The 19,966-nt window shown below is 37.3% G+C and overlaps 1 protein-coding gene across 2 annotated transcripts in view; it reads left to right on the plus strand.

Moving 5' to 3' along the window:
- LOC139935096 (uncharacterized) overlaps positions 1 to 19,966 on the plus strand; it is a 151,468-nt gene that overhangs the window by 20,638 nt on the left and 110,864 nt on the right. For both annotated transcript variants that reach the window (XR_011785755.1, XM_071929557.1), the window contains exon 3: positions 18,744 to 19,109. Coding sequence is in view for 1 of the 2 variants with exons in the window: in XM_071929557.1 (XP_071785658.1) it covers positions 18,744 to 19,109 (366 nt within the window). In the remaining variant the exon portion in view is untranslated. The remainder of the gene's footprint in view (positions 1 to 18,743; positions 19,110 to 19,966) is intronic.

Consider the following 19,966-nt stretch of genomic DNA (forward strand, 5'->3'; position numbering starts at 1 on the left):
TCTCAAAATCAAATTCGTGGAAAATTATTTCTTTATCAAAAGCAACGTTACTTCAGAGGGAGCTGTTTCTCACAATGTTTTATACTATCATAAGTTCCCCATTACTCGTTAACCAAGTAAGGTTTATGCAACAAGTTATTTTGAGTAATTACCAATTGTGTCCACTGACTGTATAGCAAGCCTTGACAGTTTTGTTGCTGTTTTCTCAGCAAAAAGACACTATTCAGCTGGAACATAACGTGCAACTTGTTGGTACTTTCTTTTTAGTTTGCTTGAATTCAGCATTAATTACCTTGACAGAAAACTAATCCATGACCCAACTTTAAAGCCATTGGACCCTTTCGGTAAACAGTGTTGTCCAATGCCCACACTTTGTGTACCACAACTTCTACATCAAATAACAAACCTATGAAAGTTTAGGCTCAATTGGTCATCGGAGTCGGGAGAAAACAACGGAAAAACCCACCCTTGTTTCCGCGCGTTTTGCCGTGTCATGACATGTGTTTAAAATAAATCCGTAATTCTCGCTAACGAGAATTTATATTGTTTTGCTGTTTTCTCAAAAAGTAAAGCATTTCATGGAATAATATTTCAACAGAAGTCTTTCACCATTGCCTTCTGTAAACCCTGTAAGTTATGTGTAAATCTGTGAACTTTTATTTTTTTTTCTGAACCGAAAGGGTCCAATGGCTTTAACTAGAGAAATATTTTCATTGTGCTAACATGAACCCTTATCTTTCTAGAATGAACAATGTTTACGCAATTCACCATTTCACTACAAACCTTTTATTATTGTACGTTACCCAATACATTACTTATTCTACATTGATCCTTGAACACATTTTCTTGTTGTTTTCATAGGGACCAATTTTTTTCAGAGGTCTCCCCCCCCCCTTTCTTAGACCCCAGATAAGGTCAGGATGGGGTAGGCCAAGGTGCCTGAAATTAATACTAGGGTGCTTGGACTGAACCATTTTAAACATTGGGGATGATCTTTGGTTGGTATTAATGACAGAAAAATACCTTTCACACTTTTGTTCAAATTTTGCACACAGCCATGTAGCTCTGTAATCAACAATTTGTTTTCCATTGTTTTGTTTTTTCTCCATAGAATCTTACTATCTAGCTACTAATCTTATTATCTACACTGTAGCTAGTAGTTTTAAGTGAGAAAATTTAGTAATTGATTCTTTTCTACTGCTTTTGACAGTTATAAGAATAAAAGAGGAGGCGACGTGTTCTTAAACGGCCATTTAAAACCGGCGGTCGTTGCTGTGTGATAAAGGCCTGAGCCTGAAGCTGAATAGCCACGACCCTGCATGGTTTTAAACGGTCGTTTAAGAATGAGTCACTAATATTTTATTCCCATTCATAAATGCCCTCAATGTTAAAAATCTAAGTAGTCTCACAACTATAGACAATGTGACACTGTTTCTTTTGCCAAACTTTTATGAAAATGTTTAATGCGTGTCGGTCAGTGTGTTTACGGGCGTGTACACACATGTTACGCGCTCTTACTAATAGCTAGGAATTCCGCGTAATTTAAATTGGCGTACATTAGACATGCGAAGCCAGCCGGTCTTAAACAGCCTCAGCTGTGTCTCTATCAACCTTTTAAACACCCTCATGACATGCTCTCCACCAATAGGATAAGAGAAACTGTCCGAGGTATTTATAAATAAAATCTTAAGACCAACCAACCCTAAAAGCTATCATTGTGATAACCAGCTGGAACACACGATGTTCCTGTTACATCCTAGGCAGACATTTTGTAATGTTATATCAGCTACCCCTACATTCACTTGATGGTTTATAAAGGTCAGCTGGTATCCCGGGGCACCGGTCAGCCACTCCACGCTAGGTCTGTCTAGCCAAATGAATCCCTTGCTAATCACATTTATCCACAATGACGGAGTTCTTACTTACATTATTCAATCACAACTAGGGGCCGGTGTGGCAGTTTCAGTCTTCCGCCGTGTTCAGTTTTCCTGGACTCAGTACGGCACTAACAATTGACTACTTTCGCTTGCTGTGCGCAGACATCGCATGACGTAATGTCACCGTATTTGGTCATTCGGAAAACTGAACAAGGTGGAAAGTTGAAACCGCCACACCAGGTACATACGTATCTGCAGTCATTCAACAGGGGGGAGACAATATAATTCAACATTACCCCATAGTACATGTAGTAGTTCCTTGAGTGATACTTTAAGAGCAAAGTGCAATTATTTTGAAATGCATATTTCATTTTAAGCAAACAAATAATGACAATTAAATGTGTTAATTTGGTTAAAGGGGCTTTGTCTTCATGATAATAACTTCCTTGTGGCTCTGTCAAGTTCTAAGGAAAACTATTGGAGCCTAAACCGTCTCATATTTAAGAATGAACCCAGGGCTGTATGCTTCGTTTTTGAATGGGCAAGGGCACCAAGGCATTTTCGTCTTGATAAAGGGCACCCTATATGATGAAATTGCAAATTTCTACAAAGCATTTCAAGGGCACCAAGGCAATGACCAGGGGACACGGAGGCAATCGCCTTCGTTGCCGCCTTGAAGTATCAGGCCTGATGAACCCAAATTAATGAGAACAGAAGCACTATACTATAAAAACTGACATTGTTGTCTTTCTAAGTAAAACTATGTTGAGCTCAAACCAATTCTTCAAGTTAATAACCTCCAATTGTTATTATAAGCACATTACGTGTTGCACGTTACAAATAACTTGGTGTAGATTCAAATCTTGACTGGCCAAAACAAATGTCACATTGTTTTCTCTAATTACGTTAGGTTCTTGGTAAAGCCACTGAACCTTGTTCAACGGGCTCGTGTAATTGTAAGACCCAGCAACGTTCAGTATTATTTTTTATTTTGAGGCGGAAATCCAGAAAAATAGCACACTCAACACATACAGACATTCTTGGTTATTGCAGTGAACATGTGGCCAACATATCCATTTCCATCCACTGCTCTTTGCCCAGTAAATTAACCTTTCCTCATAAAGTCAGTGCATGGATATGGTGCATGTACATGTACGTGTACTACCAATACTCCCACACAAACCAGGGTAATGCACAATGAACACAGCTTCTGTAAGAATTGAAAAAACAAGCGCCGATACCCTGGGGAAATCGTGTTGACATGAATGTTGCAGGATGTGCTGTAAACCCAGCAGAGCTTTTTTCAAGAATGTGCTTCAGTGTGTATTCAAAGTGAAACTCAAGAAGTGGAATTTTTGTTATGATGTCCACATCAGAAAAATACATCAATACCATTTTTTGATGGGACAGTTACAATGTTGGTGTTAAGTTAATAGTTGTACCATTTTTTCCTCAGAACTATTGTTAAAGGCAAAGTTTATACCTTAGTTTGTTGGAACTGGTCGATTGTTTAGTCTAATGCAATGCATGTTTATCAATGTAAACAATGCAATAAAACCATCGTGTGAACATTTCATTTAAAAATGTGCTAGTGATTTTGAGATCATGTGGAAAATCTTGAGCACTTATTGTCCCGCAAAAGGAAGTATAATCCAAGATTGGAATACACAATCTGAGAAATTTTTCTCACAACTTCGATGACCAATTGAGCCCAAGAGAGATCACTGGTCTTTGACAATTACCAAACACGTACAGTGGCTTTAAAGACACTGGACACTATCTATTGGTGATTGTCAAAGACTAGTCTTCTCACTTGCTGTATCTCAACATATGCATTAAAAAAAACCCTGAAAATTTGAGCTCTATTGGTCGTCAGATTTGCGAGAAAACTATGAAAGAAAGAAAAAACACCCTTGTCACACTAAGTTGTGTGCTTTCAGATGCTTGATTTCGGGACCTCAAATTCTAAACTTGAGGTCTCGAAACCAAATTCATGGAAAATTACTTCTTTCTCGTATACTCCACTTCAGAGGGAGCTGTTTCTCACAATGTTTTATACTGTCAACCTCTCCCCATTACTTGTTACCAAGTTAGGTTTTATGCCAATAATTATTTTGAGTAATAACCAATAGTGTCTAGGGTCTTTAAACAGGAAATTCTGTAATCACATGCTCCCACAATGTTGGGCCACACTATGAAGAAATCTCTCACTGCATTCACTGATTATGCATTTGACCTCGTGAGATGTGGCACATGCATGCTCCACATCTACATCTGCCCTCCTTACATACATCAGTGTTCAACATTTTCACCATCGTCACTCAAAAAAAGACCAACAAAAAAACTCACACAAAATCCCACTTGTCTCTCACACACATATTGTGTGTCTGGCAAAGGAGAAATACTTTTGCATGGTGCAGATTTTTTTTCTTTTTTTTTTTCTTCCCTGTTCATTTCTTTTCCTTCCCTATGCTTGACCTTTACCCTCTTTGCCCTTCATTGCCCCACCACCATGAATTCAGTGCTCACATTTTACATAATGCGTATGTTCAAGGCCGAAGGGAATTTTCATGTTTGAGAAGTGCCTATTCTTCCTCCATGCTACTACGTACATGTACTAGGCCAGGTACATTGTGAATGCCTCTGATATTCACATGTAATGCTGAAATTTTAAAAGCCCCCCTTTTTCATATAAAAGGGGATAGTTTTGTTGGGTGGATGCAACTTTGGTTGGATTAAGTGCAACTCTATTAGCATGGTAAGTGAACACAGATTTAATGTTAGCCTGCCTGAACTTTGTCATCCTCCAAGGTTTTGTGTAGTTTTTGTTAAGTTTTTTTTTTTTTTTTACATGAAGGCATGATTATTTTCATGAAAACAGAATCTTGTGTGAGTGATGTATTGGCGTCAGACATTCAGACAACTTGAAAAGTGTAAATTTCTAGTTGTTTTTTAAAAACGGATGAATTTTGTTGTTTAAGTTGTGAAATATTTGCTACGCAAATCTGCACACAAACATTGTAGTGGTTAGATGGGACAAACATACTTGTTATGCATTTTGTTATTTATTATTCAAACCTTAGTACTGAATGATTATCAAAACCCTTGAGTCCTGTAATTTAATATCCACTGTTGCCCCTCATTGTGTTACTCCAGTTGCAAATAAAAAACATCAAATTGATTTGATAAAGTATTTCATCAGATCTTACACATGTTTCGTTACATTTCAGAAAGAGTAACTTAAAAATTGCATATAATTTAATGATATTTGTTTGACTCTACAAACATTGAAATCCATTGTCTGTTTTGATAGAGTGAAATTAACTCCTTCTGTAAAAGTTTAATTTTCAATAAATTAATTTACTGACAAAATAATAATCGTTCCATCCTTTGTGATAAATGAAGCAAACTCTACCCAGGCTAAAAATTGAAAATTTGCTTACTCTAATTTATACCACAATCTGTACCTCCCCAATCCAAGTATGGAAACACACAAAAATAAAACATAACACAAAAGCACAAATTCTTCTAGGTATATTGCAATGCTTTGAATTTCATATTTATAGGGCTTGTCTTGATATTAAACCAAGCTAAGGAATGATCCAAACACAAGACAGAGAGACGAGGGGAAAAAATAAATAAATAAATAACATAATTGGTTTAAGCTGTCTGTCTGTGTAGAATTAGGTCATGTCTTCACAAGCGCATACAGAGCAGCCAGAACAGCCTACATGAAAATGTAGGCCATGCTGCAGGGGCACAGTTGAGGGGCCCCATAAATTTGTAGACTGACGTATGTGTAGCACAGGTGTACAGTACTACTGCACCTATTTTGTGACTGACACATCTTAAATTTGTGCAAGAAATCTGTCGTGATTTACACTGTATTTTTATAAAGGAGGTCAGAACTTAACCACATTGATAGAAAACATTTTTAGTTTTTAGTTTTTATACAAAGTTGAGATTGGGGAGCTGCTCTAAATTCAGGGGAAGTCAGGAAACATCCAAGAAATTTTTAGCACAAAAACAGGGTATAATTTTTGTTTTACCCACAACGATTCATAAGTAAATCTCTTTCATGTATTTGGTCAGTTAAAGAGCCGTTAATTGGTAATTAAGCGTTTGAGAGAAATCTATTAAAAAAAAAAAAAAAATCATTTTTAATGTGACTTCCACATAATTTGCAAAGTGTCTCTTATGACATCAAATATTCTTTGGTGCAATATTTATAAAAAAATTAGATTCAAACATGAAGTTTTTTTTTTCTCTCTCTCTCTCTCTCTCTCAAAGGAACCTACCAAATATACAAGTAAAATGGTACTCAAAATTGCTGGACAAAATAGTTTTTGTAGAATTTGTGAAATAGTTTATCTGTTTGTCTGTTTATCGTCGGGACTTTTGAAGCTAGAAAACGTTCGACATTGGACTTGCATTTTCTGCTTTCGTAATATACAGTCCAAAACATGTTCTTACTTGTTTTAGAGTACTTTCATACAGGGCAGCATTCTGAGCTGTGTAACCTGCATCATCTGAAGAATGCTTTCCTTTATATTCACAACAGATGTTGTAAAGCACCAAACATGAATGTAGTGGCATAGTTTGCGGTCTATAAAGGACTTTTGTACTAGCACTGCCAAATCAACTTTCAAATTAGTTAATTACTGATGCATACGATAATTTGTGTGTTGTTGAGTTTTCATACTTGTTAGAGCCATTGAACACTTTAGGTAAACAGTATTGTTCAAAGGCCAACACTTTGTGTATCACAACTTGTATAAAATAACAAACCAGTAAAAATTTAGGCTCAATTGGTTATTGGAGTCGGGAGAAAACATCAGGAAAACCCACTCTTGTTTCCGCATGTTTCGCAGTGTCATGACATGTGTTAAAATAAATCCGTAATTCTCGATATCGAGAATTGTTTTAATAATTTCTCAAAAAGCAAATCATTTCATGGAATAATATTTCAAGAGAAGTCTTTCACCATTACCATTGTAAACCCTGTAAGTTAACATACAGTGTAGTTACTAGCATAAAACCTTTCTTGATTGTGAGTAATGGGGAGAGGTTGATAGTATAAAACATTGTGAGAAAGGGCTCCCGCTGCAGTAACTTAGTTTTTGAGAAAGAAGTAATTTTCCAACAATTTGATTTTGAGACCTCAGATTTAGAATTTGAGGTATCGAGCATCTGAAAGCATACAACTTTGTGTAACAAGGGTGTTTTTTCTTTCATTATTATCTCGCAACTTCGATGACCGATTGAGCTCATAATTTCACAGGTTTGTTATTTTCTGCATAAGATGTTGAGATACTCCAAGTATAGGACTGGTCTTTGACAATTACCAATAGTTTCCATCGCTTTAACACTACTTGATCTATTTTGTAACAATAACAATATAGTAATTGACATGCCTACAATAAAAAGATTAACTTAATTAAATTAATTTTTATTAGTTTTGTTTCTCAGATTCCTTGATTTGGAAATTCTAGGTAAATACCCTGGCATTACCGAATACTGTGTTGATTCATTGGCGATTTATAATCTTTTGTGTTCCTAAACCCACATGTTATACAAAATAAACGGTCACATTGTTGTTAGCACATTTAAGCACATGTTGTGGTTTTTTGTCACATTCATTTGGAATTCCTGTCGCCCGCGGATTTCATGTATGATTGCATGGTGCAATGATTTCTGGGCTTGTCTTGCAGGGTGTTCATCCGTATTGAAACAGCTGTTGATTTTGAGAACAATGATACTCAAAATATTTGGTTTGCGGTAAACCACGGAAATGTGGCTGTAAAACCGCAAGAATTTGATTAAGGAGAGAGAGACCTCTTTCTGGAGGTTGGGGGGGGGGGGGGTTGCGAGGGGATGCGTGACAGCTCTGAGATGGAGGGAGACAAACCTGTGAAGAAGAAGAGGAAAAAAAACGGTCTGTAGATTTTCCGATTTCTTTCGTGTTCTGACATGTCTGGGGAGAGGTTAAATGATAATGTGAACATTTGAAAGGCTGAACATGTAGTTGTATGTCGTTTGCACAGGGACTGTTCGAATCATGTCAGACTTCAACCATTTTTTTCCCCATGTGTATTTTTCCCCTCACATTATTGTAGTGAATTCTTTGACGTCTTAACTTTATGACTGCATTTGCACATGAGGTTTTAAGGGAGTGTGTGGGTGCGTCTTATGGACACTATGTCTGAATTCGATCGTTTCAGTTTAGCATTTTAAATTCCTATATTACTGTCTACAACACAAGTAAAAGTGAGCTATTACCAATCTAATTTTAGAGGTTAGATATATTATTTAAGTATTGTGTTAAACCCTTGTTACAAAACCCGTTTTTTCAGGACTTTTGTTTTTGGGATTATGTGGGGTAGGTCACTCTCCCTACATGTACATGTAGATGGGATTTGAACCATGGACTGCATTTACATGTATTGAGCCAATAGCACATGCTCCCTTTATATATACATGTAAGTCAGGAATGAGGAAAGCTGAACACATCCCTTGTAGGATTCGAACCCAGAACTTACTTCGCAATTTACACTTTAGGATGTAAATGACAAATGTTGAAACTTGTGTGTTTACAGCATTAAACATACTTTATTAAATTCTAGTTAGGAACCCTAGCCCTGCCAAAATGGTATGTAAAGGCCAGGGCCCTAATTTATAGAGCATCTAAGCATGAAATATTTCCTAAGCATGAAAATTTTACCTTTACAACTAAAACAGGAATTCCAACCAAATATCCATGTGATTTTCAGAATAAGCAAACAACAGCTGAATACCAGTAACAAGCAATATGCAATAAATGAACATTTTGGTTGGTAATCCTGTTTTTATCAAGGAAGAAATTTCAGGGTAAGCAAATTGTTGTGCTTAGCAGCTCTATGAAATTGGGCCCTGATACTTCACAAACAAATAAAAGCAACAGAGGCAATTACCTCCACGCCTGGCTGTACACTACTGCGCTAAAGAATGTCCCTGAAAAGTTGTCGCGTCTTTTGGTGGAGATATGATATATATAACTATATCAGTATGTTTACTGACGGCTTATATATTTACTTTTTTTATGGAGGATATGTGATAAATGATTTACAGACAGGAATGTGAACATTATTTTGTTTGTTCCTGAAAAGAGTTTACCTGCCAGTATTTTGTTTACCCATTGGAAGTTGTTTGAAGAAGGGGGATAGACAACAAATGAAAGTCATTTGATCGTCAGCATTGGCCTAGATTTCATTCCCCCCCCCCTGTTTTTTCCCCTTCAAACGAGAACACTTATTGAATAAGGAAATCCAAGACAGATAACAATATTAGGAAATGAGTTCTTGAAAACATGTCTTAGATAATAATGATTGTTATCAAGGGGAGACAGTTCAACCAGTCAAGTGTTCAAGGCGGGGTTTGGTTTCTTTCAGGAGAAACAGAACGGAAGAGTGGAAGAAACTGGAAAGACAAGTTTTTTTCCGGCTTTCTTCTGTTCTTGCTTTCTTCCGGAAGAAACAACCGAAAGATAGATACATGTAGATAGCTTAGATAGATTAATAAAATGGTATTCATTAAACTTTCCTCGCAGCAGAAAGTCTGAATTTCAACAATTTTACATTTACAAAAATCGCCGATTGGAAAAGAGAAAACAACAAAGTGGAATGGTTAAGCCACATTTTTACATGCTAAAACATTGCACAGAGCAATTAAAATTAACCTAAATCAAATAGGGTGTGGCAATAACTATTTATCATTAGACAAGAAGAGTAGAAGTCGGAAGACACAGGAAAGATGAATTTTTTTCCTGCTTTCTTCAGGAACAAAACAACTGGAAGTGTGGAACAAGAGTAAGGCAAGATTTCCTTGCTCTCTTCCGGAAGAAACAACCGGAAGAGTAAGAGAAACATTTTTCTTCTAGATCACATTGGTTTTTGTCTTCAGAAATACAACAAAACTACAAAAAATGCTGTTTAATTCTCTTGTGACACACGCTTTGAAATTTGAAATTCAAAACAGTAAAGGGACAAGTTGGCAATTACAAATTTCATCTTAGCACTTTTCTCACTAGATAGTTATTTCCCGGGAAATAACTTATTTTCTCTGAAATAATTAACGCAGGATAAAATGTTAGTCCCGGGAAAAAAAAACGGTTTTACTTTACCCAACTTTTGCGTCCACTGTGTTGAGACCTCCTCATGGGCTGACATGTTTACCACATTTCCTGGGGTTTGATCATAAAGTGTGAAACAACCATGTATATTCCTGGGAAAGTACTCCCGGGGGTTACCATCATTGGGAAAGTGAGAACGGTTGCTGAGGTTGTGGTGGGGTTAAAAAACTCCCTGAATTTTCCCAGGAGTTCAGTTTAATTCCCAGAAAATACATGTAGGTATGAAGTAAGAAAAGGGCAATTGTCAGTTGTGTAATTACATGTCTTTGTTCAAAACCACGGGTCTGGTTGGTGAGGAGGGGGGGGGGGGGGGTAATTAAACTGATATTGTTGTATTTTCGCGGATATTAGTATTAATACTTCCTAGTCCTTGAGAGATATGTACATGTACATCTAGGTGTTGTTGGTGAATGCTCCAAGTTATCTAGAATCCCAAACAATAAAAATAAATCATGTTATCTATAAATTTGATAGGCCTACTGATTAAAGACAGTGGACACTATTGGTAATTATCAAAGACCAGTCTTCTCACTTAGTGTATCTCATCATATATATGCTAAAAATAACAAACCTGTGGAAATTTGAGCTCAATTGGTTGTCGAAGTTGAGAGATAATAATGAAACAAAAAACACCCTTGTCACAAGTAGTCATGTGTGCTTTCCGATGCTTGATTTTGAGACCTGAAATTCTAAATCTGAGGTCTCGAAATCAAATTTGTGGAAAATTACTTCTTTCTCGAAAACTAGTCACTTTCAGAGGGAGAAGTTTCTCACAATGTTATACTACCAACCTCTCCCCAATACTCGTTACCAAGTAAGGTTTATTGCTGATTAATGTTTTGAATAATTACCAATAGTGTCCACTGCCTTTAAATTATCAGCCATGATTTGTATTATTCGTGTGGATTTAGGTACTTACAATAAATATTTGAAAAACTTTGGGAAAAATGCTGAAGTCAATGTGGTCCCCTGTCTGTATTGGTAGTTGTGGGCCTGTTGGATGGAATCAGCTTTAAGTATTGGTTGTGTAGTTTGTGTTTATTTGTTTGTATACATGTACAATCAGACTTAAATGTAGGACTGGTTGTTAAAAGCAGTGAGTGCTGTAACTATTTGCAATGTTAACACACTTGACTGCTCTGCAAAGACTGTGCAAAGTTTGGTGTGTCTGTCATGACTGCTCATTGTGAATGCAGAAAACATTATTTAGGGAGAGAGAAAATGAAGGGGGGGGGGGGTCACAAAAAAATAAATAACAATCAGTGTCTACATGCATTGTGCAACTTCAAGAGCTGTGCCAGTTCAATAGTGTTATATGCACATGTCATGCCCTAGTAGCAGGGGAGTAGTTTGCCTGACCCTTTTCTATATAATAATTCAGTTGGTTACCAGTGTGTGTTGAATACATACCGAGCAGGCCCACAGCACTCAGCACTCTGGCCTACTAGACCTTTGCAATCTGTGACCTTGGTGTTGAGGTCACCGTCTAGACAGCCAACTCTTTTGTTCCGTTTTTTTGTTTGGCACTTGTCAATATTTTTTTTTTTTTACCCACTCCTTTCTTATTGAGAAAGCATTCTATTCCGTGCCCTGAAGAAACGTTTTTCACCCTTTGAAATGAAAACATTTATGTACAGACAGTGTACATAAATGTATAATGGTGATCAAGGATTGCGCTGGCTGGTTTACCAAAAGAATGGAAGTTGTCTGATTTTAATCTTTAATGACAGGCTGAAACAAAGAAAAGAATTTGTTCAACTTTCAGGTGATCTATTAGTTACACAAACAAAACGTGTTCCGGTTGCTAACTCAACAAAGTTGGTGTCTTTATTCTTTATATAGGTGCATGAACAAAATATTTGCTGTGACTATTCATTTACATGTAGGCCTTAGCCTACCAGAAATAAAAAACCTGTGAAAATTTGGGCTTTATTGTCCGTTGAGTGAGTCAAGAGAAAAAAAGTGAATACGTTGTCCTAGGTTTTTGGTTGTCCTAATCGAAATCAGCTGTTATGTTTTGTTAAATTAATAATCGCTAAATCATAATAATTGACCATGCCTATAAAGTGCATTTATACTCAGACACAATTTGCTACAGAAACCATTTATAGGCAGTGGACACTATTGGTAATTACTCAAAATAAATATTAGCATAAAACCTTTCTTGGTAACGAGTAATTGGGAGAGGTTGATAGTATAAAACATTGTGAGAAACGGCTCCCCCTCTGAAGTACAATGTCGTTTTCGAGTTATTTCCCCCGAATTTGATTTTGAGACCTCAGATTTAGGATTGAGGTCTCAAAATACATCTGAAAGCACACAACTTTATGTGACAATGGTGTTTTTCTTTCAATATTATCTCGCAACCTCCACGACCAATTAAGTTCAAATTTTCACAGGTTGTTATTTTATGCATTTGTTGAGATACACCAAGTGAGAAGACTGAAAGTCTTTGACAATTACTAATAGTGTCCAGTGTCTTTAACACGTAGTAAACAAACATGTTATGCGCTGTTTATAGGTTTTCAGATGCAGTTTTCTCAAGTTTGACTTCATTTCAGAGGAAAATATTTTTTTTTCTTCTTTCTAGTATGAACTTCATAATCATTTAGCTTTCAGACTAAAATAAACAATAATGCTCATTATCATAACCAAGCTGTCCTTAAACTTAGCCGTGAACATTTCCCTGAATTAGGCCAATTGTATTTTCTGAGGAATCAAATCATTTTACATGCATAAAAATATGTAATATTTCATGCACAGGCACATTTGCATCTCTTTGCCTGAGCTCTCCAGAGAAAGAAATTTGTCATGCAAAATTTCTTGGAAGAGGGCTTACTGTAGTTGTGTGCATTGAGACTAACACGGTTTTCAGGAAACGGACACACAGTTTGCCCATCATAATATAATTACTCATATCTTTTTCTCATTTCTCAGTTTATTGGAAGGCGTAGGTGTTAAAATTGACAATAAGAATTTCTTTCAGTGTTTTTCCTTTTATTGTGGAGGAAACGGATGTTTAGGACTACTTTGTGCGTCATAATAAATCTATTTTCTGTCATGTTTTTCTCTTGTCTCAAGAAAATTTAACTAATTCGAACACAATTTCTTCTTGGAAGTTAAAATAAAAAAATGGGAAGTTCTTTGAATTCACTTCCTTTTGTTAAAGGCACTGTACACGTTTGGTTATTGTCAAAGACCAGTGTTCTCACTTGGTGTATCCCATCATTTAAGCATTTAAAATAACAAGCCTGTGAAAATTTGGGCTCAATTGGTCATCGCAGTTGTGAGAAAATTTTGAAAGAAAAAAAAAACACACCCTTGTTGGACGAATTTGTGTGGTTTCAGATAGGAATAAAAGACTTTTAGCTAGAAGTCTTTTATTATTTTAGTGAGAAATTACCTCTTTCTCAAAAACTGCGTTACTTCAGAAGGAGTCGTTTCTGACAATGTTTTATACTAGCAACAGCTCTCCAATGCTTGTTACCAAGTCAGTTTTTGAGTTAATATTTGATTTGAGTGTCACATATCCACCCGCCAACAGAGGGCGGTGTTATTCAACATGGCTGATTAAACAGTTGTAACAGCTCAGAAGTCTCCTCGTTCCTCAATCCTTATTTAGGCCACATGCCAACATTGAGTATCAACCAAACGTGTACCTTCCCTTTAAGGAAACAATTGTATGTTTTTGGGAATACTCTGTGCATCATTATACATCTTGTTTTTCTCATGTCTCAATTTCATGGAATGGGTAGTTGCTAAAATTGATAAGTTCATATTTCTTTGAATTTACTTCCTTTTTGTTGTTGTTAGGGAACCGGATATGGGACTACTTAGTGCATACTCATTCACTGTCATGTTTTTCTCACATCTCGAGAGAACAATTTATTTGAACACAATTTCTTGAATGGCCTAGGCCTACATGTTTTAATTTACAAGGTTTTTCTTTGATTTTTTTGGGTGCATATATATTTAAAGGGAAGGTACAGGTTTGGTAATTACTCGAAACAAATATTAACTTAAAAACTGACTTTATAACAAGCATTGGAGAGCTGTTGATAGTATAAAACTTTGTGGGAAATGACTCCCTCTGAAGTAACGTAGTTTTTGAGAAAATAATAAAAGACTTCTAGCTAGAAGATTTTTATTTTTATCTGAAAGCACCCAAATTCGTCCGAACAAGGGTGTTTTTTCTTTCATCATTTTCTCACAACTTCGATGATCAATTGAGCCCAAATTTTCACAGGCTTGTTATTTTATGGTTATGAGGGGATACACCTAGTAAGAAGACTGGTCTTTGAAAATTACCAAACATGTACCTTCCCTTTAAGGGTCATTTGTTCACAAGTTCACAGAGTCGATGTGACTGGAGATTCTGTTCTGCCGAAAAGTTAACTGTGTACAATGTGTTAATTTCCCAAATGGGGGACAGATTTCCATATGACACCGATCTTTCACCACAACATGACCAGTCAGAGTGCATTAACTCTCCAAGGTGATTCTTAAAGGAACACGTTGCCTTGGATCAGTCGAGTTGGTCTTTGAAAAGCATTTGTAACCGTTTAGTATAAAATGCATATGGTTAGAAAGATGTTTGTAAAGTAGAATACAATGATCCACACAAATTTGCCTCGAAATTGCGCGGTTATCCTTTTACTTTGCGAACTAACACGGTCGGCCATTTATGGGAGTCAAAAATTTGACTCCCATAGTCGACGGGGTAAAAGGAAAACCACGCAATTCCGAGTGATACTTGTGTGGATCATTATATTCTACTTTTAAAATATCTTTCTAATCATATGCATTTTATAACAAACGGTTATTAACGCTTTATAAAGACCAACTCGTCTGATCCAAGGCAACGTATTCCTTTAATGGTCAGACTATTATTTAAAATTGTTACCACTTTCTGAAAGGTGTTTTTTTGATATCCAGATGATGAAGTCTATCAAGCAGTGTCCATCATTGTAATACACAGCATTTTTTTCACCATGAGGATAAAACAACAGCCACTCTGAGCCCTAATCCAAATAGAACTGGATACAACTACAATTAGGTCTCGGCTTAAAGTCACTGAGTTTAGTATACAAACCATTCTGCTGGCAGATCAATAATTGCTACCCACTGTCCAACTACACACACCCTTACCTGCATTTTTAGTACAGTCTACTGATTGGGACCCTCAGTAGAACATTGTACTACTAGCCAGACAAAAATCAACCTCCTTCACACATGATAATACACATGCTCCCAACATGGGCGCTTATCTCTTCAGTACCCTTGCGTTAAAGGCCAAACGTCTAGACGGACTGGCATTCATTTGCATTTAAGTCCAGGTCATGCCACTAGCATTATGCATAGTAATTTGGTTGGGGCAGGAGTAGGGGAGCTGCTATGATTGATCAATATTTTATATATTTATCAATTTTATATTTATGATGATGCTATATTGCTACTGTGGAGTAGTGCTAATGTGGGGTAGACCCTGTGGACAGGGGGAGGCAGGCAGTGGTGGTGGGGCGTTGTCAGCTGAATCACTTATCATGGGCTTATCACACAAATGTATTAAAGGAACATGGATCGGTCGAGTTTTTCTTTGAAATGTTTTTAACCGTTTGTTATTTACAAAATGCATATGGGTAGAAAGATGCCGTAAAAGTAGAATACAATAATCCGCACAAACATGCCTCGAAATTGCATTGTTTTCCTTTTACCTCGACGACTAACAACACGGTCGGCCATTTATGGGAGTGACTCCCATGGAAATGGCCGACCGTGTTAGTTTGCAAAGTAAAAGGAAAACAATGCAATTTCGAGGCAAACTTGTGTGGATCATTGTATTCTACTGTTAAAACATCTGTCCAACTAATAACAAGCGGTACCAAATGCTTTTTATAGACCAGCTCGTCCGATTCCAAGGCAACGTGTTCTTTTAAATCTCATGCAGTAATTTGCTGTGTTTTTTTCTAACGTAATTATATGGGGACTCATGTTGGGAACAGTGCTTTTAAAATACCTTCGAGAATTCACAAACTACAAAACAAAATGCTTGCAAGCCCTGTTCTCATTAATGGTGTATTTCTCTTGGTTGATTACCTGTTCTAGTTTTGGTTTTTACAAAGGTCTAGCATTTTTATTTGAAACCGGAAAAGGGCTAACTAGTGAAATAAATGTCTGAATGAGTTCATACTCGGGTAAACCTACACAGTTCTTTTTGCAGGTACATTTTTTATGGACAATGTAAGTGAACATGTTGTGATGGTATACTTTACCACATATTCTCTTAATACACTGCCATAAATTTGAACCATAAAAATGTGGAGTTCCTGTGTTGAGTACTTTATCACACTCCAATGGGCGCATCAAAATGATCATTCATTTTTTATAGGTTTGTAGAGCTTTGGATGTTATGCTTTAAATATGAGAAGCTCCTTAAAAATGCGGGTTTCTAAAGTAATCATCAAAATACGGAGTTCCTGTGTTGTACTTTATCAGACTCAAATGAGCGCATCAAAATGTTCATTCATTTTTTTTGTTAGGTTTGTAGAGCTTTGTATGCATGTTTTAAAGATGCTACATGTATGTCAGATTTTTGGGCCCCAAACATTAAAAAATAATTTTTTGTTGTTGAGTGAATGGTATTTCAAAGAGTATCACCCGCTCTAACGAAAAAAAGTTTAACTTTTACTTTTTATGGTCAAAAGGTTTTCTTATAAAACACATAAAAATTGGTCACGTGATATATTGTTGGGCTCGATAATTTTGAGCACTTTATTTCACTGCTACTAATAATTGGTGGACTTTTTCGTGCAATGGCTCAAATGAAAGCTTGTAACTTTCTTGACCCCCATCAAATACCTATTGAATTTTAAATCAAAATTTTGGGTCAAATCGGCCAAAAATCTGACATAGCATCTTTAATGATGAGGAACTCGTTATGAATGCGGGTTTGCTAAAAAATCATGTGACCTTCGATCTGCTTCATGCCAGAAATAAGATACTAAAGGCCTTATTACGGTAATATGTCTTGCTCATGGAAGTGCCATTATGCCACGACGCTGAGCCCTAGACCCCTTGAGTCTCGGGCACTAGACCTGCAACCGATTTCTTGAAATGCTCGGATAAATCCTAATTTGACTTGGGACGAGCAACTCTCGTCCTTCCTTTGGATGGGTTCAATGCGCCCTAACGTCCATGTTAAAGGCACTACTTAACTCGTCCTAAGTCCTTAGAATTATCCTTCTAAGTTAGAAAGAGTTTGGTGAAATAATAATAATTGTGGCTTCTTATATAGCGCTCATAGAATATCCGTCACTCAGTGACGCTCCTGGCGCTGTAACATAAAGTATTTCCTGCAAGAATGGGACTGTTTTTAATTATGAGACCTTATCCTGATAGCACCATGTTATGTTTTTTCAAGGTGCTGTGGGGCAATTTGCTGCCATTCAGACCAGGACCATCGGGGCGAACCCCTTCTCTTTTCGATAAGTGCACTGGGTTCTTGAACGCGCTACGTAACACATGGAACCAATGGCTTAACGTCCCATCTGTAGGACGAAGCAATGGTGAAGTGTCTTGCTTTTAAGCACACAAGTGTCTGGCTGGGGATTCAAACCCACACTCTGCTAATCAGAAACACCAGAGTTTGAATTGGGTGTTCTTAACCGCTCGGTCAAGACACTTTCATAGGCAGCTGATCCACTAGACGACACTCCACATGTGGTAGTCTACCTGTACTGTTTTTATTTGAGCAAGTTATATTTGAATGTCATGTTTTTTAATGTTTGTAGCGGAATGGGAAATGCAATTTATCTTCTATTTATACAAGACATTTTTACTGGTACTTTCAAGAAGCCTGTAAATTTTACTGCTACTTCCATGGACTTGTTGCGCAGTCGTTAAATGTCTGTTGCGATGATAATAGTGCATAACTCGCGCATGACTTACTCTGAGCCCAATGTCTGCCAATTTCGGAGTTTATAACATGCAGGTCAGGATGTGTTGTGCGTCTAAGTGAGTGCTTTGCCTAAAAAGAAAAATACAGGATAACAAAATATGTTTTACCATATATAAAATGTGGGCAGTTGAGTTAGCTGAGTGGGTTCTTCCCTGCCTTTCACCTCTGTGGACCCAGGTTCGATTCCTGGACTGGATCCTTGCTTGTGGATTGGGTTTTCAGTCCCTACCTGACTAAGTTGGTTTTCCCTGTTAGGGGTTTTCAATAGAGTTATATATTAGAACTAGAAGGCGCACTGGCCTATATACGCGCCCCAGCATGCACGCAGGCAGCCATTTTCTAAGTTTAACAAACGGGTATTGCTTAGCGTGTGTTTGTGCGGCAATTTTGTAAGTTGACAAAACAGCATCGTGTCAGCATTCAATAAACACAAACTCCAACGTGTACTTCGTATTCAACGCACGTGCAGAATGGCGCACATGTTTCCTCACGGTCCCGTCGCGTTTGTGCAAGAAGCATCACCAGTACACCCTCTAGTTCTTATATATAACTCTATGGGGTTTTCCTACCACATCCTTAACATTTCTTCATTGTCATCTTAAAAAAAAGAGACATTTTGTTCGAACCAAGGTCCTGGAGGTGGAATGCGAGGAAAGATACCCTTACGCCAACCTCACCACCTTGTTAATAATTTGGTTTAAAACAAATATATAAAAAAATATTGCTTTTTCTTTCTTTCCAGAATGTTCAGAAACTTTCACCCATGCCCCCGGCACGTTGAACCGACTGATAAATGCCACTAGTCTTTGGTCGACCTGCAAGTTTCACTTCCGCGCCCCGACAGATTCCTCCGTGCTCCTTAGTTTAACTTCCCTGCGGGGCTTCTCGTCCGTAGGATCAGGGGGGCGTTGCCTCCCCAGACTTATCTTCAAGAACGTTGGCCCGTCAGGGACGACCCATCTCCGGACTATTGGCGATAGCCAGGAGAATATTTTGCCCATTGTTGTGCAATCTTCGGATAACGAACTAAAAGTGGTTTTCAGGGGACATACGTGCAGTCAACAGATGAGTGGCTTTGACGCAACTTTTATTTTCCACACTAAATCCGGTAAGTTTAGTTTTTGTTCACAACAGGAAATATCATTGGAAAAGGTTCTTTTCCAATCTGATTTGTTGCATTCGTCAGTTTTCAACACACATTTGTTGGTAAAGTAAGTAAACTATATGTACTTTAAATGGACATGGGTCAGGAATATCAGCTGATATTTCAAGAAAGCAATGGGGGACAAAATTGAGGACCGTGATGACTTTAGGACACCACTCGACAAAGCAAGTAAAGCAAAATAAATGGTTCATGTAGATTCACAATGAGACTTTTTTTTACTAGCCTCCTCTTTTCTCAAAAAGAGTGAACTGGTTGTCAAAGGGAGAAAGAAACTGTCCACATTTACCCCAATCTGTAGCTTTTGTATTTCTGTCGATGCACAAATTGATTATTTGACAAAAGAGTCGTCATTGTGACGCCTTCAAACTTGTCAGAATTTTCTCATTAGACTTCCCTGAATCCTCTGACTGTTTACAGTATGGTTTTCTTTACTTGAACTGTTGCATTGTGCGCGCACAACAAACGTTGTGCTGGCATATAATGCCTCAGCGAGTCTAACAGTGGTGTGGTGCACATTACGTTAAGTGCACTTGTAACTGTCCATCAAGTAGGGAACAATACCTCTATGCTCTAGATATACTACATTGCATGGACTTGTAACTGTCCATCAAGTAGAGAACAATACCTCTATGCTCTAGATATACTACATTGCATGGACTTGTAACTGTCCATCAAGTAGAGAACAATACCTCTATGCTCTAGATATACTACATTGCATGGACTTGTAACTGTCCATCAAGTAGAGAACAATACCTCTATGCTCTAGATATACTACATTGCATGGACTTGTAACTGTCCAT

The sequence above is a fragment of the Asterias amurensis genome, chromosome 3 (assembly GCF_032118995.1).
Source record: "Asterias amurensis chromosome 3, ASM3211899v1".
NCBI classification, from domain to species: domain Eukaryota; kingdom Metazoa; phylum Echinodermata; class Asteroidea; order Forcipulatida; family Asteriidae; genus Asterias; species Asterias amurensis.